This window comes from Harpegnathos saltator, unplaced genomic scaffold (assembly GCF_003227715.2).
Source record: "Harpegnathos saltator strain DR-91 unplaced genomic scaffold, Hsal_v8.6 scaffold514, whole genome shotgun sequence".
Classification (NCBI taxonomy): domain Eukaryota; kingdom Metazoa; phylum Arthropoda; class Insecta; order Hymenoptera; family Formicidae; genus Harpegnathos; species Harpegnathos saltator.
The window spans coordinates 270,312-295,068 of NW_020230332.1; the positions used below are offsets into that span (position 1 = coordinate 270,312).

The following is a 24,757-nucleotide window of genomic DNA, read 5'->3' on the forward strand; positions in this document are numbered from 1 at the left end:
CTGCTGCCAGGGTAATATTCTTCCTCTTACATTCTGGTTCATAATACGTTAGTTTCATCGCCTGCTGAAGGGCTGGTCGGCTTTCCAACGTAGTGGGTTGCGCGCGCCTTGAAATCCGTGTCATTATCTCGACGCTACGACACGTCATTCAATCCGAAATCTTCACCCGAACGTGGTTCAGTCGCGTGGACGCCCGTTACGCGATGGAAAAGCCGTCTGGTCGCTTCGCTCTTACAGTTTCTGATCAATCGCTACACTCAGTTTTGCATGGCGACGTCGTTCCTAGCGTTTTTGGCTACGATTCATTCAGATCGATCACGTCACCGGGATGATTGTGTTGTTCGCTACTGCGTATGCGAGATGTGTGCTAGAGTTAAACACAAGTTCCTGAGAGCCCTCGAAAACGTGTTTAATTATGCCAAACGGTATGTATCAGTCGCTCACTTTACGTATATATCACGGGAGTAACGTTGCGTTACGTTCGAAACTTTTCCTCTTCGATGCTACGATGCCTATGGTAATGACAAAAATCAATATCTCGCGTGCCTCCAATTAAAATTCCGTACTAGAGCGGTAATATCGTTGAATACGTGGTAACTCTGATATATGGTACATCTTTTCTACGAAACTACCGCTTTTTTTCGCTCTATTTTGTATCTGTTCTCTCAAACCTGCGTGAAAATGATCGAAAAAAAAAAAAAAAAGAAAGAACAGGAACGTTGTCTAGAAGGTCATGAAATTTCTCGAACGCCATTTTCTACGCTTCTGCCGTAGCGCCGCGCGTATAAGACAGCAGTCGCTCGGTGATCGAAAATGCGCCGCGCATTCTGGGTAAAGAACTTCGCCACAGCTGCTCAAAATGGCTGTCTAACGAGCGTTTCCGCTTCGCGATCGTCCCCAACGAGCGACGGCCGGAGAGATCACCGCGCGGTGAAGATCGCGCCCGAGCGATCGTGCGATTCTATGCGCAAAAATTACGCGAGCGTTTCTAGGTCGATTAAAATTCATTTGTTATTTTTATCGCGGAATCGTCGTCGCGAAAGTATCTCGCGTGAAATACGCGTCAATTCCGGTGTGCGCGCGCACACGCACAGGATAGGACGTGGCATGAGGAAGGGGAGGGCGAGATGGCGCCCGCGTTGCATGCTGGGAGTCGGGGCGAGAGGGGAAAGGAGTGCGAACGGGAACGTCGAAGGAGCTAGTCTGATCATAAAATGGCGGATGAACTCGGGATCATGAGCGTATAGTGCGTGTGGTTCGATAGTTTCCTCGATGTCGCGTTTTAATACAAGACTCGCCCTTTGATATCGTGAACGCGTATATCTCGGGCAACCTTATTGTTATATTGACGGCGCGTCGCGGGCAGCAATTGTGGGGTCGGAACGTATCGTTGCAGCGCGTACATGAGCACAATGCAGGTGAGTGGCTTGCTGATACGAAACGGGTGCGAGTGCGATTTTACCGCGAATTTATGGGTTTTCGCGACGATTCCCGTTATTTACGACAAATCGCGATGCGCATTTATGCGTATTAACGCGGGTACGTGTTTCGCGATCACGTGTGTTGTTTGGAATACAGAATAATCGCGTTGTCGCGCGCGTTTCGATGTGCTGACGACAGGTAAAAACGTCAAAAAATTGGGAAAAACTCTATTAGCTCAGCCACGGAGGGTTTGTACGCATAGGGCGGGGTCCCACGGACCCTCCGGACTCAGGAACTTGTGCCTCGTGCACCGCGATTTTCCGCGACTTTACACACTTTTCCAGCCTCTTCAATAACCTATAAGTTTGTTTACGTAGATTCAACGTGACATTTATCACAGAAAATATCGTAGAACCACCCTGATTTTCGTCGCGAACGTTTCCTCACACTTCCCTCCAGCCTGGAGTCATGCTTATTTGAAAATCTAAAATGTACCCATTTTTGCAAATTGAGCTTGAATATTGGGATGTACTGTCTCATCTGACCATCAGGAACGTGCAATACGATTCTCACGGTGGATATCCGCGATTTTAGGGCATTTCCATCATGCAAATGTTCAAAATATCTATATGCTTATGCCCTTTGAAAGTTCTTTATAGAAATTTCCATAGTAATTTCACAATTTGGTGTGGGGTCTGAGTTGTCAGTGACTTTTGTACACTCTACAGAGCCATATGTGTGTCATTGGGAATCTTGTTAAGCATAGATTTCTGCATCTGTCTCATGATAATAAAGATCATACTCTATTGTGACATAAAAATCTTTTATACCATGAACAAGAAATGAAACTGTAGCCTGATACTGTGCTTCATACAGTTTCAAAACAAATTTGTCTTATCACATATCACGAGGATGATATTAAAAGCGAATGTCCACTTTTAATTGTTAGCTTTCTAAAGGACGCATGTAACTTTTGAGATAATGACAAAGCTAGTTATGATTTATTAGGAGAATTGAATCAAGTTTTTAAGCGACATGTGTTGTTATGTATCTTCACTGTTGTATATACACAAAATATAGAAATTACTATGGTTTTTAGAGAGAGGTACCATATAGATGTCTATAATAACTTTAAGTAAATCTAATCAGTTTCATGGTCGCATTTAAGTTCATAGTTTGCTTAATCAACTTTCAACATATCACTCATAAGCTACTACATTGTTTGATGTTTTGATGAGGTTGAAGATTCTCAACAGATTAATAGGGATTAACTTATCTCCAATTACTTGTACAGTCATACAATAGATAAAATATTGCTATACAAATATGAAAGGTATCGTTTTTATGCTTGTATCATGTATCTTTAATGATGTTTTACAATGTTAGCAGTATTACAATCTATAGTATTAGTTTTCTTTAATGTTTATTTACATATGGTTTTTCAGTGATATGATTGAAATTATAGAATTCACTAAAAACTTTTGTTGCAAAGAAAAAGCAGACAATATGTTTATTTTATATACATGTAAGAGCAAAATTCTTTAGTGGGGCCATTTTACAGAAAGAAGAATTTTACTCTGTTCATATCTTTACCATAATTTTTATATTGTAGCTCAATGTGGGTATGACAAATGTTACAAACCAATGTGATAAAGTGCTGTTATAATTAAGATGCAGATATTTCATAAGCATTATGCATTGAATCATCGAATTAATATACGGTAATAGCAAACACAGCATAGCAATTTATCTTTTATATATCCAGAAATTTTGAGCATAAACACAAACATATATGTGTATATGTGTGTGTGTATATATATATATATATACACATGTACACACACACACACACATGACACATATATAATATATATATATATATATATATATATATATATATATATATGCATATAACATATATCTACTACTGTTACAAATTAGCATATATATATATGAATTTACTCAATATGTTGGTATATGTTTGATACATATTACATATATATAATGCATATCTTTATATCATAAATATTTAAAATACAGAATATATCCCATATATGTGCGTGTAATATATATTATGCACACATTTATCACTGGCTGAAAAATGTATTTCTTTAAATATTTAATAAATGTATAAACTTTCAGCGTAGTACTTTGTTATTCATCTTTGATACCCGAACGTTCATCGAATTCCTAGACTGCGAGAACGTATAATGGTATTTCTCTTTAAATCAGTTTCTTTTTGTTTTTTCTTTTTTCATGCGAATAACATTGGAAGCGATTACAGTTTTGGTATTTGCGTCAGTATTTTGCGAAATACGTGCTTGTGGGTTGAAGGAACCTGTTTGCATCTCGTTTTGCTGAATGTTAAAATATGGACAAGCAATCGATTGTTCCTTGTTAGGAATGGAATTTAATGTATTGTAATGTGTAATGTACATCGAATCACGTTGAAAACCTTATTTTTCTTCGACGCCATCATGTAAGCCGAGAAATTATTGTACAGACGTAAAGCGACCGTAATTATTTAGTGGAGTCTCTTAGGAGATTGGTATTGCGCTTGCAAGAACACAAAATGGCGGATGACCGTCACGAAATGGTGGATGAAATCGTCTATCGTTCGTCGACATTTTGCATCTGGGCTAACAGAGGAGATGCGAGGATATGTGGGTTTGATTGCGGATATGATACTCATCGTCGCAGTCGCATTGTATCACCGTTTCGAATAAAAATCCATCGAGATGAAAAATGAACCGGGCGATTGGCGATTATCTGAAAAATTATTCCAAACAACACACGATAAACGAATTGTAAAAAATTAAAAACCGTAATTGTTACATGCCGTCGGTCTGTCTGATTAACTTGCAGAAGGCATTAGAGTCTGAGTCCGGTAAGGAATCCGGGTCGGATTCTGAGAATGAGAGTAAAAGCGATAGCTCTTCTTCCGGGAGTAATAGCGGTTCAGGATCAGGCTCGGAAAGGTGAGTTTAGTTAAGACATGTCCGTTCCCCTGAAAGTCATAAGACCTGATACACCAGCTTGTATCAGTACGTTTTTGTATACCTTCCATGCTCGATAACGTGATTCATCGAGCGAGTCGTTTGAGGATCGTTTCTCGGTTATTTATATTTCCACTAATGTTTTCAAGAATATGCGATGAAAACAATTAGATGATTAGTCGCTATTAAGCGACTATTAAGCAACATATTAATTTTTGATAAAAGAGAATTGGTATCTTCGTCTTTTACATACATGTACTCTCAACGTGGAGTGCAGTTACGTAATGTATTGTAACGATATGACCGAGAGGAGAGAATTGAATACAAGTACATATCAGGTCCTCTGATGTGTCAGGGTGCAAGGATTAGCGTCACTCACAAACTGGCTACTTGTGTATTGCTATAGCTTCATATAGCACTAACGTTGTCTTAACAATCTTGCTAACTCTATGTAGTACTGAATATTTTTGTGAGCGCACACGGTCCTTATATGTTATACTTGTCATATAATGTTTGCTTTCTCTCGTACTTGAAAAATTATCTCTTCATTGCTAGATAAGCTGCCTTATATCTTGTCGCGTGGTATTAGGCTATACTTTCGACTCGTGCTAAACTATCAATGATATTAATTTCGAGAATTGTAGAATTACAAAATTAGATCGAGATATTTGTTCGTCGCAAACAGCATCTTGAAACGTCCTACGCCGTGGGAAATACCACACAACGTTTCTACTTTAATGTTTATGTTCAATTCGCTGGTGATTCTTATTTTGTAACATTGCGTACGATACGCTTTTAGTTTATCATGCGGTAGCAATTAAACAATTCGTTATACAGATGTTTATTTCAATTAACAGTCGATGCGTCCTTATTTTTGTATCTTTCATGTATCAAGAAAATTGTTTTTGTTGAAAATTTCACGAACTCTGAATCGTTCGAGAGATTAACATGTAACAGAAATTAAATGCAGTAATGTAATTCTTAGATCTAATATTTATATGTAGAGCGAAGCAAGCTTCCAATAATGATTAAAAATAATTTTTAATAAATGCCGATTATTTTCTGTCCATAAAGACTTCTATTTTTGAATAATTACGTTATCAGCATCAATAGTCCTTCCGGATAAATGAGCTTCAAGATGCTGTCTTTGTATATTATCCGCCCAAACATAATTAGTGAAATATGAAACATTATCCGGCTGCTTAACGCAGTGACTCTAGCTCCTCGAGCAGTTCCGGTTCCGGGTCAGGCTCTGATTCGGAAAAGTCAGAGAAGTCGGATGCACCTGCACACAGTGATAGCTTCCAGAGCAAAAGCTCAAATCACAGCACAGAGACAAAGGTTAGGGTTAAACATGGTCGCGAATGGGACGAGAATCCTGACATATATGGCATCAGGAGATCCGGGCGTTCAAGGAAAGAGCCAGAAAGGCTCGCCACGAACCGTGGGAGCGACAGCGATAGTCGCAAGAAATACAAGAAGAAGAGGTAAGTAAAATCGGGAGAATTTCTCAGCTCGATGATGGTGATGGTAATTATGATGATCGATGTAAATTGGCTGAGCGAATTACTGCGATTATTGTTACAGGAAGTCGCAAAAGTATGAAAGATTACGACGGTAGCGCGGATGAAAAGTATTGTAACATCCCAAGAAGATTATAATATTTGTTTTTCACGTGAGATTTTTCTTATCAATTGATCTAGAGAGAGAGACAATACATTAAATACAGAATTATATAGATTATGGAGCCACGATATCATTTCGAGATACAAAGACGAAAACATTGAAAAATTATTCATTAACATTGAAAAATAATATTGTAGTTGAAAATAGACAAGACAATTGTTACAATACGTTTTATCAGTGCTATCGATATTTATTGCTATCGAAATTTATGTTATATATATTATCGGGTTGCAAAGCGTTAACTCTGCTAATTTAGAGATAGCAACAAGCTCGTAATTTCCATTCGTCAATATAAAATAGTATATGTATGATTAATCTGTACCTTGAACTTTGACTCTATCATTTACATTTCAAGATGTGTATTTTGCTATAATGCAATTCTCGTTTGCTCTAGTTAAATATAACATTTTCAATGTAATTTCCTCAATGTCATATTATGCTAGTTTTTGCTTGCTCTTTACGTCATAACACTTATATATGCAGACGTAATATGTAGATTGGTAAATTTATATGAAACATTTATCGTAATGGTATCCGTATCAGTTGTTATATCACGTTGCGCGATTCAAAGTTTACTATCCAGCAATGCAACAGATATTTCGATGAATTTGTCGACACAGATTTATAATGTTTTTATGAGCAGTGCCCATAATATATAATGATATAATAAATATACTTATAATGCTTAAATTTACTCATAATGCTTACGTTATATATTCCGTGAATTTTTACATGCGTAGCATCTTTTTATCCAAACAATGTAATATATCAATATATACATCTTTGAGATTAACAAATATTTATAAATATATATGTTTTTTTATATTCTTGTATATTAATAACTTAGATTTCACTTTTATCTTGCACATGCCTGCTTATTACACTTTCAATTAATTTTACAAGATATCCTCGCATTCTATGTTATCCGGGATCTGTTAAGAACTTAACAGGCATAGTTTTTATGTGTTACAAAGTATAAAATGTATACGATTTTCTAAATTATTACAGCTTTATTTTTCGCAAATTAATCTTAAATTACGCTAAATAACAGTTAAAGATAATAAGTGATAGATAAATAGTGAACATCTTTTTTGCAGCTTCACCTTCTTATTTATTTGTTTCTTTATAATATAATCACCATTGTTACTATTGTATTGTTATATAATTTTTTGCATGCGTTACATAAACAGATGAAATAGTATAAAAAATTTTCTGCATTATATAAAAATGCGGAAATTTTTAAGAAATTGCTAAAATGAAGTAAATAGTGCTTTAATTAAAGTTATATTTTAAATAAATGTTATATTATACAGTTATATTGATGCAAATACGTAAAGTGTAATAAAGACGCTTCCGTACATTGCTGATTTTATCTTTTAGTTTACACACTTCGTGGAACTCAGAAACTTCGGATTCAGAATCAGATGATGTTGAAAATCAAAGGCCTCCACCTAGTAAATCTCTAAATAGACGTGCGGCACAAAAAGCGAAAGAGAAAGCTAGATCACGAAAGAAGCGTATTTCAGAATCTACTGAATCTTCCTTTGATAGCGATGACAATAGAAGGTATATATCTGAAAATCACCATGTAAAGCAATATATATATCAAATTTGGTGATATTAACGTCAATATAACGTTAAATTCTGGATCTTTAGACAAGTCACCAGAAGAACAGGCACGGCTGTCAGTTACAAAGAAGAAAGCGAAGAGAGAACCGATAGCGATGATTTGGTTGAGGTGGATGAATCTAACGCCGCATCTGCAGAACCTGACAATGCAGAAACTGTTGAACGAATTCTGGGACAGAGGAAAGGCAAGAAAGGGGGTAAGATCAAGAAAAGCATTATTAAACAAAATGATAACTAAAATAGTAAGTATATATGTTTACTTTATATATATAATTTCTTACAGTTACTGGCAATATGACGACGATCTATGCTGTCGAAGAAAATGGTGATCCTAATCCGCAGGATCTGACTGGTGTAGAGACTGAAGTACAGTATTTGATTAAATGGAAAGGCTGGTCTCACATACACAACACATGGGAATCAGAGGAATCTTTAAAAGCACAAAAGGTATCATTGAAATTTTTCGCAAATTTTCTTCGCGATCTTTAATCGCAAAAAAAAAAGATGTTCATGACTTTTGTGTTTGTTAGGTCAAAGGATTGAAGAAGTTGGACAATTTTATTAAACGCGAACGAGAGATTAAGCAGTGGAGAGAAAGTGCTGGGCCAGAGGATATAGATTATTTTGAGTGTCAATTAGAGCTCCAGCTAGATCTCTTGAAGAGTTACAACAATGTTGAAAGGATTATTGGTATTAGCACACTTTTAAAGTCTAAATGATAAAGTAAAAATGATAAATTTTAATTATACTGTTTGACAGTAAAAAAAAATGGATGATTTCGAATTTTAATATCGCATGCTTTTTTGAAAGATGAAATAACAAGTCGTCATATATGTATTTATATTTCAGCTGAGTACGATAAACCAGATTCTGAGCATCCTGATTATTTCTGCAAATGGGAAAGTCTGTCATATGTCGAGTCGACGTGGGAAGACGGAGCTTTAATAGTGAAAAAGTGGCCGGAAAAGATCAAAGAATTTCGTGACAGGGAGGATTCTAAAAGAACGCCAAGCAAACATTGTAAAGTCCTTAAGTCGAGACCCAAGTTTCATCAGCTGAAAGGACAACCAGACTATATGGGCAAAGGAAAAGATTTAGTACTGAGAGATTATCAGATGGATGGACTTAATTGGATGATTCACTCCTGGTGTAAGGAAAACAGGTATGCAAATTTCCGTACGAAGAATAACGATATTTAGAAGAAATTTCTTTTGCCTTTTATTTAATCATGCATATTTTTTCGCAGTGTTATATTAGCCGATGAGATGGGTCTGGGAAAAACAATCCAAACGATATGCTTCCTTTATTATCTATTTCACACTCAACAACTTTATGGGCCATTCTTACTAGTAGTCCCATTATCGACGATGACTTCCTGGCAAAGGGAGATGTCTCAATGGGCACCCGACATGAATTTTGTTACTTACTTGGGTGATGTTTCTTCCCGTAATGTTGTAAGTATTATCTTGGCAAAACTTGACGCGGCAAAATATTTCTAAGGGACTTGCATTATATAAATTGTTTTGCGATTTTTTTCTTTTATTTTCTTTTCTTTTCTTTTTTTTAGATCAGAGAACATGAATGGTGCTACAGTACGAAAAGGCTAAAGTTTAATGCTATACTTACAACATACGAGATAGTACTTAAAGACAAAACGTTTCTGGGTGCCTTAAACTGGGCAGTGCTGTTAGTAGATGAAGCTCATCGGTTGAAGAATGATGATTCTCTTTTGTACAAAGCACTTGCCGAATTTCACACCAATCATCGTCTATTGATTACTGGTACTCCATTGCAGAACAGCTTGAAAGAATTATGGGCTTTACTGCATTTCATCATGCCAGTAAAGTTAGTTTCCATCATATTTGAATTTCTATTTGAATTATTATTTTTTTGTCTGATATTTTTGCAGTTCTTTTACATATATATATACTTAATGTACGTAGATATTGTTTTCCTAAAAGTAACTTTCTTTTATCTCTTTTATTTTGACGTTTATATTCATCACATTGATTTATCTGTAGATTTAATTCATGGGAAGAGTTTGAGAAGGAGCACGAGAATGCTGCTCAGAAAGGATATTCCAAGCTGCACAAACAATTGGAGCCATTTATTTTGCGTCGAGTTAAGAAGGACGTCGAAAAGTCCTTGCCTGCTAAAGTCGAGCAGATTCTACGAGTGGAGATGACTTCGGTGCAAAAACAATATTACAAATGGATACTGACTAAAAATTATAGCGCTTTGCGAAAAGGCACCAAGGGATCCACTATGACATTCTTGAACATTGTCATAGAGTTGAAGAAGTGTTGCAATCATGCCTTTCTTACGAAACCTACCGAATACGAGAGGAAGGATAGTAACGAGGATTACTTGCAGCAACTGATCCGAGGATCCGGCAAATTAGTGCTTCTGGATAAGTTATTGGTGAGACTGCGCGAAAAGGGACACAGAGTTCTGATATTCAGTCAAATGGTCAGGATGTTGGACATCATCGGTGAATATCTGCAAAAGAAGCATTTTCCATTTCAAAGACTAGACGGAAGCATAAAAGGCGAATTGAGAAAACAGGCATTGGATCACTTTAATGCCGAAGGTTCGACGGACTTCTGTTTCTTATTATCAACACGCGCTGGTGGTCTCGGTATTAATCTTGCCACCGCCGACACTGTGATCATCTTCGACTCTGATTGGAATCCGCAGAACGACTTACAAGCGCAAGCTCGAGCGCACCGAATAGGACAAAAGAATCAGGTACACTCGCAATTGTTATATGCGATGTTCATTTACATAAATTGTCGAACAAGCGACGTCTTCTAACAAACTTCACACTTGGTTTATTACAGGTCAATATTTATCGATTAGTTACCAAGAATTCAGTCGAGGAAGAGATCGTGGAACGTGCGAAGCAGAAGATGGTCCTTGATCATTTAGTGATACAGAGAATGGATACAACCGGCCGAACGGTATTGGATAAAAAAAACGCGGGGACCAACAGTAACCCATTTAACAAGGAGGATCTGAATGCTATTTTGAAATTTGGCGCGGAAGATCTGTTCAAAGATGAGGAGGATGGAGATGAAGAGCCAACCGTAAGTTTATTGACATATCTTGTATTTTTGAGAAAATATTCTCGTGTAAAGTTACTTGAAGCGCGAGGAAAACAAATATTTACATGTACATGTAAATGTTTTTGTAAAATTAGTGTGATATCGACGAAATACTAAAAAGAGCCGAAACGAGGGACGAAGGACCAATGACGGTTGGCGATGAATTATTATCTGCTTTCAAAGTCGCTAGTTTTGCTGCATTTGAAGAAGAATCCGAACCCGTTAATCAACCAAACGACAACGACGACGAAAGTAAAGACTGGGTAAGTATGTAATACATACATGCAGCGCGATTGATCTAAATTTCCTTTGTTATATATTAAAATTTATTTATTTAACATTATACATATACATGTTATTCATGTGCTCTAGGCGGAAATCATTCCGGAAAACTTCCGCAAAAAAGTAGAAGAGGAAGAGAAATCAAAAGAGATGGAAGATCTCTACCTACCACCAAGAAGCCGAAAGACTCTTCAGCAAATCAATGAAAGCGGTAATGTGCATTTATTTTAGTCGCCCAGTTTAGATGTGTTTTGTTAATAAATCTTTGCAGCGTGTTTTTCGTGAATGTAGTATATGTAAACAAACGGGTATTATTTTATGTAAAGGAAAGGGAAGAAAACGTAAAAAGCAGGATGAAAGCGAAGATGGCGACGAGTCGGGTAGCGAAGTAGAAGGCAGTGACGATGAAAGACCCAAGAAAAGAGGCAGGCCAAGAGTCACACCGCGCGAGAACATCAAAAGCTTCACCGATGCTGAGGTATGCAGTTTGAATTTCGTACAAATTGTTTCTACATGCTGTCGCATCTTTGGTATTACAATAACGTTTCTCTTTGCAGATACGCAGATTCGTCAAGAGTTACAAGAAGTTCCCGGCGCCTTTGAAACGGTTGGACGATATCGCGGCCGACGCCGAGTTACAAGAGAAACCAATGTCGGAGTTGCGATTTCTGGGCGAACAACTGAAGTCTAGATGCGATGCGTGTTTGGCAGAGTTCGAGAATACCGCAAAAGAGAATAAAGGTGGCGAGGAAGAGGGCAAGGGACCTGGTCGTAAGAGAGGACGTGGGCCCACCTTCAAGATAGGCGGTGTCATGGTGAATGCCAAGTCATTCTCAGCTGCAGTTAAAGAACTCGAGCCTCTCGAGCAAGCTCTGCCATCTGACTCCGAACAACGTGCCAATTGGTACATCGATTTCAAGTAAGTTTAAGATATTTGAAGTACACAGGTCATGTCAAAGTCAAATCAAGCACGGGACCGAGATGTTTTAATGCTTTATTATTTCAGGTTGAAACAGGCGAATTTCGACTGCGAATGGACTACAGAGGATGATTCTAGACTACTGAGGGGGATATATCAACACGGTATGGGTTCGTGGGAGGCAATCAAAATGGATGCCAGTCTGAAACTTGGAGATAAAATTCTTTTCAACGGCAGTAAAGTACAATTGAAACGCGTCAATACGCGCGCTGAATACTTACTGAAGGTTTTGAAGAAGCAAATCGATTTCAAGTTAGGAGTGGTAAGATCGTTTTGTTGTATGAAATACATATTTGATAGGTTGTTTTTTTATTGCAACAAAATTGGAAATCGTTAGCTTTGTATTTTTAACGTCATTATGATCGATTTGTTTCAGACACGAATCAGGAAGCCGAGAAAGCCCAAGGAGATGAAAGTAATTACTAAAGAGATTGTAGAAGAGAATGACACCTCTGGTGATGAGAATAAAAAACCGAAGCCTAAAGCTGATAAGGTACATTCTGAATGCAAGATAAAAGTTAGCGTATATATGATATTTAATTAACGCGCAATATACAACCTTATATTCTATTTTACGATTATATAGCCGACGGTCAAGAAAGAGGATGAAGTTGTCGTAAAGAAAGAAATTAAAGAAGAGGTTGATGACTTGTCCGAGGAAAAAAAGAAGGATAAAAAAATTAAGAAGGAGAAGAAAGAAAATAAGAAAACGAAGAAAAATAAACAACCAGCAGGACCAATGCATTTTACAGCAAACAACGAACCAAGAGCTCTCGACGTACTTGGGGATTTGGATCCCTCGATATTCAATGAGGTGAGTATTATTTCTTTCTAAATCTACAAAAATACATGAAGCTAGAAAGATCGTTCGATAATAATATGTTTCGTTGCGTAGTGCAAGGAGAAAATGAGGCCAGTAAAGAAGGCATTGAAGGCTTTGGACAGACCGGATGAGTCCTTAAGCCCACAGGATCAAGTCGCTCATACACGCCATTGTCTCTTGCAAATCGGGAATCAGATCAACACGTGTCTCGCAGAATACAGAGATCCTGAACAGATCAAGGAGTGGCGAAGTAATCTGTGGTATTTCGTCTCCAAGTTCACCGAGTTTGATGCGAAGAAACTTTACAAACTGTACAAACACGCGATGAAGAAGAATGTTGATAGCAACGGTGGTGTTTCTTCCAGTCCCGACAAGAAAGATGACTCGAATGCCTCTAAGGTGTGGTGTCACCTTGCTTATAATGTTTGTGTAATAATATATGTAGATTTCTTCTATAAAAGTTGTTGTGGTAAACGGTTTGTAATCCTATTGTTCAACAGAAACACAATGAGAGACCTCACGACAAACATATCGAGAAACAGCAGGCGGACGGTGGTAGTAAGGACAGTAGAATAGGGAAACGTAAGATCGACGAGATCGAGGATAACTCGAATAGCAGTATCTTAAGTAAGAAACATCTATCTGCTATTTCTGCTGTCAGCAATATCAGCAGCACGTCTGCGGTTACTATCGGTGCTATTACGATTACTCCTATAACGTCGATGCCGAATTCCACATCGGGTACGACCAACAGCGCAGACATGTCGAGGCATAAGGAACAAAAAGAGTCGAAACACAAAGATATGAAGAGGGACAGAGATCGAGATAGAGACAGAGACAGAGGGCACAATGACAGAAATATAGATAGGATAAGAGGTGGTAAGGACGAAAGGCTTGGAAGAGACAGTGGAGGGTATGGCATCGGACATTACAGCGGCAGCAGGGAGGACGATCATTGGCTGTCGAGAGACGGAAGAGACATGAGAGATAGCAGGTTTGTAATAATAATATTAAAGACAAGCATATCAATATGCATTCTCTTTGTTTGCGCCGTTGCGCATAATTCATGCAACATAGCGATAGCTTTAGCTTTGATTTAATACTGAATGAAGAAAGAATTTAATATGGAATGAATCATAAATAAAGAATACTGTGTATTAATGCGTTGCTTAACTGTTGTCGTTTCTTCTATCAATAGATTCGGTGATCACAAGCGTGATCGCTTTGACTCGTACGGACGAATGTCCGGCGGTTATCATCGAGACAGAGACCGGGAACGAGATCGCGGTATGCACATGAACGACAAGAGGAAGTACGTTCATAATAATGCACACTTCAACGTTTCGTCTTACGAAAATTACGCCTCACGAGAGGATTCCCTCAGTGATTATTACAGGTACTCATCGGGACCACCGAATTATGGATACGGTCCTGGTGGTTACGGCGGTGGCAGCGGTGGTTATCCTGCCGCAGACATGGCGTCAAGTCACTTCAGGGGACGGGGCTACCCGAGTGATAATTATTCTGGCGATTGGCGGCCGAACAAAGATTACAGAAGAGATTATGAAAGGAGACCACCACCGCCAAACGCCAATTCCTAGTGCTCCTTCCTCGCCTCCGTTTCGGATGAGTACCGCAAACTAATTGTGATACCGCCAGACTCTTGTACATAGTCTTCTACGTATGAACGCGAGATGTGAGGTGCACCGAAATGAAGTGATGTTTTTGCGTGTCACCCCAATTGTATTTATATGTAAAGACAAATATATATATTCCAATTCTTACTTAATATTTACGAGTAACGTGACAACAACCTTATTTACACAAAAGACTACGAGAGTCCTCACGAAAAATTTCATAGATAATTAAATTATTTATAAAGAAACAGGCGAAATTGTGTTTTCAGCCCGCATTGAAAGATTGATCAAAAATTGAATACAGGAAATAGGTAATCCGTTTGTCTAGGATCCAATCCTTCGTATAAGTCAGAAAATTGTGTGCGAAATGTTGGGAATCTGAATTACTTCAATCTTTTCGCCAGAAGTGTGTGTGTTTGCTTGAAACATGCAAATTAGATATTTTCAATGTGCAATTTTGGTAAAATTAATTTATTAGAGACGATTGAGCTAAATATACGGATGTACATACATCTCAGTGTACTTTACATTATGAATATAAATACGTTTTTTTCGTTACACTCGTTTTATATATTTGAATATATTTGTCAAGCTTCCAAAATCATTTAATATGTTTTGCATTTTCCATACATTTACAATTATATACATATGTATGTGTTTAATTTAGATATATATAGCCTGTTTAGATACATAACATATTCCAATTTCATCATACATACCCTAACTTTATCATATGAAAGTCTGATAATGACGAATTATTTGCTTTTGTTGCTAATACAATTTCTAAAGTTCGACCGCGTTACAATTACATGTCGTGTATAATAAATATGCTTTGTCATCATAAGAGAATGTTTATAAAATTGTACAAATTGTCTATTAATTATGCTGTTATATAAATTTTCTATGAAGACATTGAAATATTGAACGGAAGGCCTCTAGGTACACACAAGGCATCAATAATGTTCTCTAGTTCAGATTTAGACATATTTTTTTTATAAAAATACGTTTCTATACTTGTTAATTTTGGTTATTTGAAGAGTGCAAAATTACAGAAGTCTTACTTATAAAAGAAAATATTAGCAATTGTAATCGAAGCAAACGTAATTATCACAAATTTATATTACATTTCTTTTTGTCACTACATCACAACACTACAAGAGTGTCAGTTATTTTTAATCTTATGTATATTTTGTTAATGTGTAAATCTCATGCACAAAACTAAGCATTTACCATTCTCAAGTTCATCATCAGCCACGAATCATATTGGACGAACACCTACTTATGATTCCTACCCGTGATTCCCTCAATCGGAGCGGAAAGAAACATTAGTGGTGCCTTGTGAGAAATATCGTGTCTCATGAGGAATAATATCGTATAAACGCGAGATGTGAGGTGCACCGAAGTAAAGTGGTGTTTTTTACGTGTCACGCCAATTGTATTTATATGTAAAGACAAATATATTCCAATTCTTACTTAATATTTACGAGTAACGTGACAACAACTTTATTTACACAAAAAACTACGAGAGTTCTCACGAAAAATTTCATAGATAATTAAATTACATATAAAATTACCTATTCACCATATTCCTCATGAGGCTTCTCGAAATGGCCATCAAATCAATCTTTTGCGTTTGCCAGCAAAATAGCAGCGCTTGATACATTATCGATCAACAATGCGATTATTTCATGTGCAAATCAAAAGAGAAATAATACATTTTAGGACATAATTATATAAATAATTTTCCCTTATAGTGCTTCTAACATTTGTGATTTAAAGAGAACATCAATGAAGAATGTGTTTTTACGTTTACTATCTTATTGTATCGTATATATGATAGTTTTGTATTCTACATTAAAATCAATGTAACATAGTGTAAATAATAGTGTAAGATTGGTAACTGTCAACTATTCCGTTTGTGTCGAACTGAGATGAATCACTGAGATAGCATTGCGTTTTCTTTACTCAGCGCGTAAAGTGTGAAGAGGTTTTTGATACCTCAGTCTTATCTCGGTCGAAGAAAAAGTGAAAAATCGGATATAGTTTGTGACAAAACGAGAAGCCGTATAGAGGTTTTAGCTAAATCATCTAATGAAATGTTTCTTCGGAGTAAAGAAAGAAAGGAGAACGATAGGCACATTTAATATTCGATATAATTTACGTAGACATAAATTGCTTTAACATTTGAATGGGCAGCTAATAATTTTCTTTTTGCAAAATAAAACCTCTTATGCTCATGTAACAACAAAAATTCTATGAAATTCAAATGCTTATAATATTTACAAGTTTTCTGAATTATAAATTAATCTATTAAGCGATTAATATAATCTGATCTTTTCGCAATAACTGATATGTAGATCATTATGTGTGACAAAAGATTGTCCTTACTAAGCGTTACCGTTAACATATATAACTTATTTTATAAATTACGCTGCGCACATCTCGAACCAACTTATTCAATCGCGAATATCTCGCAATTTTCGTGCGCACTTATGTAAATAATATAGCGTGTATTAACTAATAAAGAAAAAAATATATTTGCGCGTTTACACATAATCATATTAAAGAGAAAGTCATATTCGCGTATTTTGTGTCTTAAATAATTGTTCGGGGACAGAAAGATAATACGTGGGGCGGTCATAGAAAATACGCTGGACTAGATTTTTATTTGCAAGATAATATTTCACGGAAGTGAGCTATTTATAATTTATTACTAGGCACAAAGAGTACCGCGACAGCTGTCGTTATAAAAAGCAGAATAGGGATATATTGTAAATATTATAAGTCGAAGAGTGAATAATAAGTGAGATATAGCAAAATTAGTTTAATATCGTACATATATTAGGTATATGTAAAGTGATTATATAATAACGTATTTTATCTATCTTTATTGTAGATTACTCAACGTTTCTGAAAATATATCTGCATTTTTCATGGCAGTTGACCATGTCGTGTTGTGTTGTAGTGTATTATATGATATCGTCGTGTCTCAATTATAACTATTATAATTCAGTAGTCTACATTTTCGATTCAGCTTGGAACTAATATGAATTTCACTCGATAAGCTTGAATTATAAGTTTTACAGTCTGTGCTCTCACAACACTTGCACAACACGAATATCCAAAAGTTCTACGTCGTTCCCATAACTGCGCTTGTATGTTTGATTATTTTACGTTTTTTGTATATGTCAGGTTGATAAAATTGAACATTATTTTATTCGAATAAATTTTCAATTAGAAGTTTGCGAAAGCTTATTTTGACTTTAGTTGTATGTTTAGTTTATTAATATTAACGAAGTAATATATATTGCCATGTTTAGCGGAAAGTGTATTTGTTCTTATCTAAAACACTACTTACTGGGTTACAAGTTTTAGCAATACGGTTTTGCGTCTAACATAAGTCGATATCTCAGCCTGGCAGCAGAATTAATACACTATCATTATATTATTACAAGTGCATCCTACCGAATTCCTACCGAATCAGAGTGACTTTAGCGTTGTAGTTTTCAATCATTATTTACTTCATCAGTATTGTTACTTACTTGAGATAAACGTTCAAAACGTTTTCAAATATAGAAGTTACGTAAGAAATCATGTTTTGTAACGTCTCTCGCGTGCGTTAGAAAAAATTCATTTACACCTTGCACTACGATTTAAGTCGCAACAGCAAAGTCGATGATAAAATCACACTTGTAATGCCCAGCCTAAATCGCAAATCACAAAACGCAAATCGCAGACGCAGAACATTGATCACAACACGTAAAAATTAAACTACGAATCTTATTTGTGTTTCCTATGTTTGGCCCGCAAAACATATAAACAGTCTTACTTATGCTTCTTATATTTGGTCCGATATACATATCACGAGCCTGACCTATGTTCTCATGTTTGGCCCGTAAAGCATATCACGTGTCTCACACGATATTGTAGGACAAGGAGTTAAACATTTATTAACGTCTCGTTAAAGAAAAAATACGAATGTTAATCTTGTTAAATTTTCTGAAAATTTACTTACTACTACCACTAATATATACATTTTCTTAATTCTCCATTGTCGAAATTGTTTATCAGATTTTTAAGAAACGTTCCGTATACGAGTTGAACAGAGCAAATAATAAATTCGAAGGCGTGAAATTTAGTATCGTCTTTTCTCCCGAAGAAAGGGAAGACCAAAAATGGCTCATATATTTTGTAATTAATAATGATTGCGAAAGAACATAAAAGAAACAACGATAATAAAAAAATACGCAATTCAAAAATGATGTTATATAGGCAATGGAGCGTATTGTGACGGCATTCTGTGCCGAGCCGTTTTTGTGTGGCTTTCCATTTGATATTTTGAGTAAAGGCGGCGGATACATTATCACATAAAATCATTCGTCATATTGATATATTTATTGACTCATTGATCGATAGCTAGCTATAGTTGTAGCTAGTTTGTATAGAGTAGTTGTCGTATCGTGCACCACTGGTGCTACTGGTGGTGTGTTACGAAATGTGTTTAGCAAGTTTAATGATATTTTTTTTAAGCAAGTGCATGCAAAAAAATGCGTTAGCGGAGTCGCTGCGTCAGTAGAATTACCACCGACAAATTCTACAGTAACGACTACTAATGCGGATAGTATATATCGAAATCTGTTGAAGTATTGCATGACTTGATGCAATGACAACTAGCTAAGGGTGCGTTTGGGGGAGCACCCTACTAACGTTGGTGACTGCGTTCGGCAAAAAAGGTTGCTTTGCATCTGTTGTAAAGTTCGTAAATCTGATCGGTATATGCTCCCAGACAGAGCCGATATTTAGAAGTATGCACTAATCAGATCCACAAGTTTTAGCACAAAACAACAATTGCAAAACAGCTTTCTCCGCTGAACGCAACCATTCCGCCCTTACTGTACATCTACCTTACGTTCTACGGTACGTTCGGAAAATATACTATCAGTGTTAACTCTGTCATTCGAGACTCTGTTCATTCCGTCGCTCATTAGATATACGAGGACAAAATTGATAAGAATAAACGTTAGCATGAATCAGCGATAATAGCACGCTGAACGTAATCTCGGAGCCACTTTTATCACATCCTGGTTAAACTATTCAGTAACCTTATAGATTCCCACTAAAATTATTGATTTAATCCTTATTTTCTGTTTTTCCTCATGGCAGTTTCAGTTGGAATTCTGCAAGATTAGTAAATCAATTGGTTTAATTGGAGTTTGATAAAAGTGGCTTTTAATGAGCAACAGAGTAATAGAATAACATATTAACGTTGGTAGCGCGCTTCCCGAGCACATTCTAAAACTGACTCACAATGAGGCCCATTTCCACAACTTGCTTTAAACGGAGTTTAAAGCTAAACCGATAGTTAAAAGCAATAATAATATATGCGCATATATATTGCTTTTAACCATCGGTTTAAATTTAAACTCCGTTTAAAGCAAGTTGTGAAACTGGGCCTTAGATATGCCATATTCTAAAAATAGACACACCCCACTTCTAGTAGTTACTTCTAGTAGGTGTACTTGTCGTTTATTTTCATAAATCGTAAACAGACTGACCAATCATAGTCGACCATTGGAAAAAAACTATTGACTTTTTGGTTGGGCAAGCGGCTGGTCGATCTGCTGACGAGTTATTGTCATAGCTAACTGTTTGCTATATACAGGGTGCTAAATTTCAAACGTAACAGGTAAAAAATATCGAAATCTATGAAAGATATTAAAAAAAGCTAAAACACGTGTTCCATGATTTCAAAGGGAAAAGAGAATGGCATTATCAGTTTTTTATTTGGAGGGCATTTTCAAGGTCAGTTGAAGGTCAACTTCATTTTTTTAAATAGAAAGCCCAATTTTTTATTATATCTTCTTTTTTTACCAATTAATCTTAACAACTTTTGTCTGAAACATTTTTTATTCGCCTAATATTTTTTGAGATATTTAAGGAAAACTTGGTAACTTTTTCAACACTTAACTTACGATATCTCGCTAACTATTCGTCGAAAGAAAAAATAGTATTAGACTTTTTTACTTTATTTACTATCAAGAATATATTACTATAATAATGCCCTAACTTTTGTTAATTTAATAATTTTGAAATTTCCGAAGGTCGATAAGTTTGAAATTTAACACCCTGTATATTATAGGAAGCCTATAAATACTGCATCGCTTATAGATTACTTATGAGTTGACGATAGTCGTCTCGACGAAACGTTTCGTTTTGTGCATTCAACGCAGAACCTGCTGCGTAAGATTCGTAAATCCTATTGGTGTATAAGCTCTTAAATTTAACTAAGATTAAAAGAATATACCAATCAGATAGATTCATTAATTTTATGATAGTCTTAAAGTGATTTTCAAAAGGTTGAGCTCAGAGCAAGGATTTTGGCGCCGGAAACTATATTTTGAAGGAGAAAAAGAGTGAGAGAGATATTTATTTAGACGTGCTTCTTATGAAGAATAATTATACCGTTAATTTGCCCGTACCAACGTAATAGCTTAAGTGTACTTAAGTGTAAATGTACTTAAAAAGAATGAGTATGCATTTATAATATGTGCATTTAAAAGGAATGAATATGCATTTATGATATCAGCTTATATATTATCGCAATAGAATAGTATGTAAAGAATGTATAATCCTGGAGGTCGATTATAAATATTTTTCTCCAGCGTAAAATCATAAAAAGTGAAAGTTTTCTAATTAAAAAACGTACGAACATTCACTTTTCACGAGTTTACATTAGAGAAAAATATTCATGATCGAAGTTAGGAAGTAAATAATAAGCAGTAGAGCAAATCGTGATTGTTAGAAAAATATATTTACGATTTATATAAGACCCAAAAAAAAAATATTGAAAGCAGTAGATAATATTTAAAGCAGTCTACTGGTACAATGACTTGCCATTGTTTAGAATAAGTTAATTATGTAATTAATAATTTTCTCCTAGTGTCTAATGTATAGTAATTTTTTTAGTATCTAATAGTAATTTTATTTCTAGTTCTAGTAATTTTATTTCTAGTCATTCCAGTAATTTTATTTCTAGTAGTTTTCTCTGTAATTTTCTTTATTTCTAAGTCAGGTGCTCGGAATTATTTTCACTTTTCAGAAATTTCAGGAGTCTTCCCTCACTTCCCCTTACCTACCCTTATTGCGTTCGCACGGCTGGTAGCCGCAGAACTGACAGTCATGCTCTCCACTTCAGCGGCCTGTTATCATTGCGCAGCTTTTGTATACCGTAGAAAAGCTGCGCAACGATAATGAAATTGTCGTTAACTCCAATAACGAGTCAAAGAATCTCACCACAAGGCCGTTGACATTATAATATCTAAAGGCCGATTGTCCCAATTTCTTGATAAGTTAATTGATAGTCAAATTATATGTTTATCTTTGTTTTTCCTTCAATTTAGACAAAGACAGATATATGATTTAACTATCAGTTAATTTACCGAGGAGTTGGAACAACCCTAAGAAGCGCTTACCCATAGCTATAATTACAATTCATTTTCACGGCTATTAGTAAGCACTTCTTAAATAGCATAACGTTAATGGCCCAGCGGCACGATTCTTTAACTCGTTAACTCCAATAACGAGTTAAAGAATCCCACCACTGTGGTGCGATTCTTTAACTCGTTATTGGAGTTAACGACAGTTTCGTTATCGTTGCGCAGCTTTTCTACGGTACAAAAAAGCTGCGCAACTGTAATGAAAGTGTCGTTAATTCCAATAACGAGTTACAGAATCGCACCACTGAGATGGAAAGCGCAACTGTCGGATCTATGGCCGCCCGGCGTATGAGTGTCGGGGGAAGAAAACTCAAAAATCGCTTAAAAAGTGAAAGCAATTTCGTACACTGTTCCGAGTACAGAGTTTTTCGGTATATTTCCTAGGCAAAATTTAATACTAACAGGTAATTTTTTTGTTAAGAGAACAAGTTATTTATAACTATCTTTCTGTGTAGATTATTGAAAAATGTCTGACAGCCGTTTGGACGTTGTAATATTTGGTGCCACTGGATATACTGGGAAGCTTGTAGTAAAATATGCAGTCGACTTTTGTAAAGAATGGCAATTGAAGTTTGGTATTGCTGGTCGTAGGAAAGAAGCTTTGGAAAATGTGCTTAAGGAATTTGCTGCAGATGCTGGTAAAATTAATTTTAGTGCTATTTTTTATTTAGCTAATTTAATGTCATAATTTTGTTTAATTTATTATCTTTATCGATAATAAATCTTAGCAATAAACTATTTTTTATACTCAATAGATATTTTAATTTTGATACATTATTTCCCAGGGAACGTGCCCATCATTCTGGCTAATGTTAATGACGAGAAGTCTCTGGAGAAAATGACGGAATGTGCCAAGGTACTAATCAATTGTTGTGGACCTTTTAGATTTTATGGGGAACCGGTTGTTAAAGCCTGCATCACTACTCGTACTCATTATGTTGATATTACTGGTGAACCACAGGTATTTCAGCATGCTTTTATATAACAAATACCACAATAGTTATTTGTTTATATACTATTATTTTTAATGCTTTGCAGTTTATAGAGAATATGCAATTACTGTATAATAAAATGGCACAAGAAGCTGGTGTTTACATAGTGCCTGCTTGTGGTTGGGAGAGTGTTCCATCTGAAATGGGAATCATTTTTATACAAAAAAAATTTGGAGGAGAAGTTAATAGTATAGAAATATATGCACAAGCTTATGCTGAAGCAAAAAACAAAAGTCCCTTGGTAAATTATGGAACTTGGGAGTCTCTGGTATATAGTATAACTCATTGGAATGAGCTAAAAAACTTACGTGCAAAATTGTATCCTGACAAATTGCCAGAGTTCACACCAAAGTTGAAATCCAAGTATGCATTTTTTTAAGCATATTTTCAATTATAATTGTTTGTCTTCCACTTATGCCCTAAGGTTTAAAAATTAAAATATATGCAAGTGGTTGCAACAACATATTTACAGTAGAGCAAAAATATTACAGCATAGTAAGTGCTATGATAAGCATTGTCATTAACTATAAGTAATTAAATATGCAAAAATAAAAATAACGAGTAGAATGTAATCTCTGCTATTATTGTTTTCTGTAACTTTTCTCATTTCAGAGGTATCATACATAAAAGTGATGTTACCAATAGTTGGTCATTAATATGTCCGACCTCTGATCGTTCCTTAGCCATACAAACACAGCGATTTTTATACAATAAATACAAGCAAAGGCCTGCACAAATTCGTAGTTACTTATCAATCGAGTTAGTACAAAGATATTAGTAAGAAATGTTGTGAATACTTTTAAAATGACATTTCTTAATACCATCATTTATTTATAGCTCTCTCTTTGTTATTATTGGATTAATTTTTATTGGTGCAATCTTAACCATAATGACTCGTATGGCATTCACTCGTAAACTGCTTTTAAGAGTATGTGTAAAAATGTATTTGTAATTCGAATTCTATTTCTTGTACAAATATGATGCTAATCGAACGCAATGTTTATAGTATCCAACTTTATTTTCCTGTGGCATCGTGGGACGCGAAGGCCCCACGCGCAAATTATTGGAACATCAGCGCTGCTTTATAACATTTAAAGCTGTCGGGTGGAGCGAAAAATTGTCTGAGCCTACTGACAAACACACAGAACCACCTAACAAGGAACTGATTGTAAAAATGAATAGTGGATCGGCATACGATGCAACTTGTATCGCAGTGATCTTATCAGCGATCATGATTCTTAAAGAAGCTGACAAATTTCCTAATAAGTAAACGATCAGCTATTTATTTATTAATAGATTAAAATCTATTGCTTCTATTTTCGTTAATTTGAAAAGTTCTAAAAGAGCATTAAGTATATGTATATATTAAAAGATATATCATATTTTAAATTAGTTTTACTCATATTGATTTATTTTATATCTTTACAGTGGCGGAGTGCTTTCTCCTGGTGCTGCATTCAGGAACACATCTCTGATCGAAGAAATGGATAAAAACAACATCAAATACAAGGTGATAAAGTCTACCGAGAAATAAAAATTATATGCAGGTTTCTGCATATAATCCTCGCTGGATATTTCTATACCAAATATGATGCAATTTTTTAACACGTTTGTGTTTGATTTTAATACTAATATTTGTGAGTGATGGTTTGCTTTATACATTTATAGTTTACGATATATACGAGAAAATTATTTATAATACGTATACATA

The 24,757-nt window shown here is 35.6% G+C and overlaps 2 protein-coding genes across 6 annotated transcripts; both read left to right on the forward strand.

Annotated features, from left to right (window-relative positions):
* The first annotated feature begins 163 nt into the window (after positions 1-163).
* Chd1 (chromodomain-helicase-DNA-binding protein 1) lies at positions 164-17,502 on the forward strand. Of its 3 annotated transcripts, XM_011137472.3 has the most exons (23): positions 164-1,418; positions 4,288-4,400; positions 5,630-5,905; positions 7,485-7,670; positions 7,761-7,930; positions 8,017-8,180; positions 8,264-8,423; positions 8,583-8,895; positions 8,980-9,187; positions 9,301-9,578; positions 9,755-10,481; positions 10,574-10,819; positions 10,933-11,100; positions 11,210-11,330; positions 11,446-11,597; positions 11,677-12,038; positions 12,126-12,360; positions 12,475-12,591; positions 12,685-12,912; positions 12,994-13,320; positions 13,422-13,915; positions 14,120-14,233; positions 14,306-14,522. In XM_011137472.3, exons 1-23 carry the CDS (start codon positions 1,404-1,406, stop codon positions 14,520-14,522), a joined length of 5,391 nt encoding a protein of 1,796 aa, XP_011135774.1. In that variant the 5' UTR covers positions 164-1,403. The 3 variants fall into 3 exon arrangements, with proteins under 3 accessions (XP_011135774.1, XP_011135773.1, XP_011135775.1); XM_011137471.3 differs by having other exon boundaries at positions 14,120-17,502; XM_011137473.3 differs by lacking the exon at positions 5,630-5,905 and having other exon boundaries at positions 14,120-17,502.
* A 3,223-nt stretch (positions 17,503-20,725) lies between these two features.
* LOC105181022 (saccharopine dehydrogenase-like oxidoreductase) lies at positions 20,726-24,757 on the forward strand. 3 transcript variants are annotated; one of them, XM_019840431.2, is made up of 8 exons: positions 20,726-20,971; positions 22,510-22,692; positions 22,840-23,015; positions 23,093-23,409; positions 23,659-23,805; positions 23,884-23,974; positions 24,053-24,312; positions 24,475-24,757. In XM_019840431.2, exons 2-8 carry the CDS (start codon positions 22,521-22,523, stop codon positions 24,578-24,580), a joined length of 1,269 nt encoding a protein of 422 aa, XP_019695990.1. In that variant the 5' UTR covers positions 20,726-20,971; positions 22,510-22,520; the 3' UTR covers positions 24,581-24,757. The 3 variants fall into 3 exon arrangements, with proteins under 3 accessions (XP_019695990.1, XP_019695992.1, XP_019695991.1); XM_019840433.2 differs by having other exon boundaries at positions 20,755-20,798; XM_019840432.2 differs by lacking the exon at positions 20,726-20,971 and adding an exon at positions 22,243-22,425.

What these genes read in the sequence shown, in the direction of transcription:
- Chd1 (XM_011137471.3), top strand. An exon ending in GAGGAAAGGCAAGAAAGGGG is followed by an intron (nt 7,931 to 8,016) that starts GTAAGATCAAGA and finishes AATTTCTTACAG; the next exon opens with TTACTGGCAATATGACGACG. An exon ending in GAATAGGACAAAAGAATCAG is followed by an intron (nt 10,482 to 10,573) that starts GTACACTCGCAA and finishes GGTTTATTACAG; the next exon opens with GTCAATATTTATCGATTAGT.
- LOC105181022 (XM_019840431.2), top strand. Translation starts at nt 22,521, where the DNA reads ATGTCTGACAGCCGTTTGGACGTTGTAATATTTGGTGCCACTGGATAT. An exon ending in GGAATTTGCTGCAGATGCTG is followed by an intron (nt 22,693 to 22,839) that starts GTAAAATTAATT and finishes ATTATTTCCCAG; the next exon opens with GGAACGTGCCCATCATTCTG. An exon ending in ACACCAAAGTTGAAATCCAA is followed by an intron (nt 23,410 to 23,658) that starts GTATGCATTTTT and finishes TTCTCATTTCAG; the next exon opens with AGGTATCATACATAAAAGTG.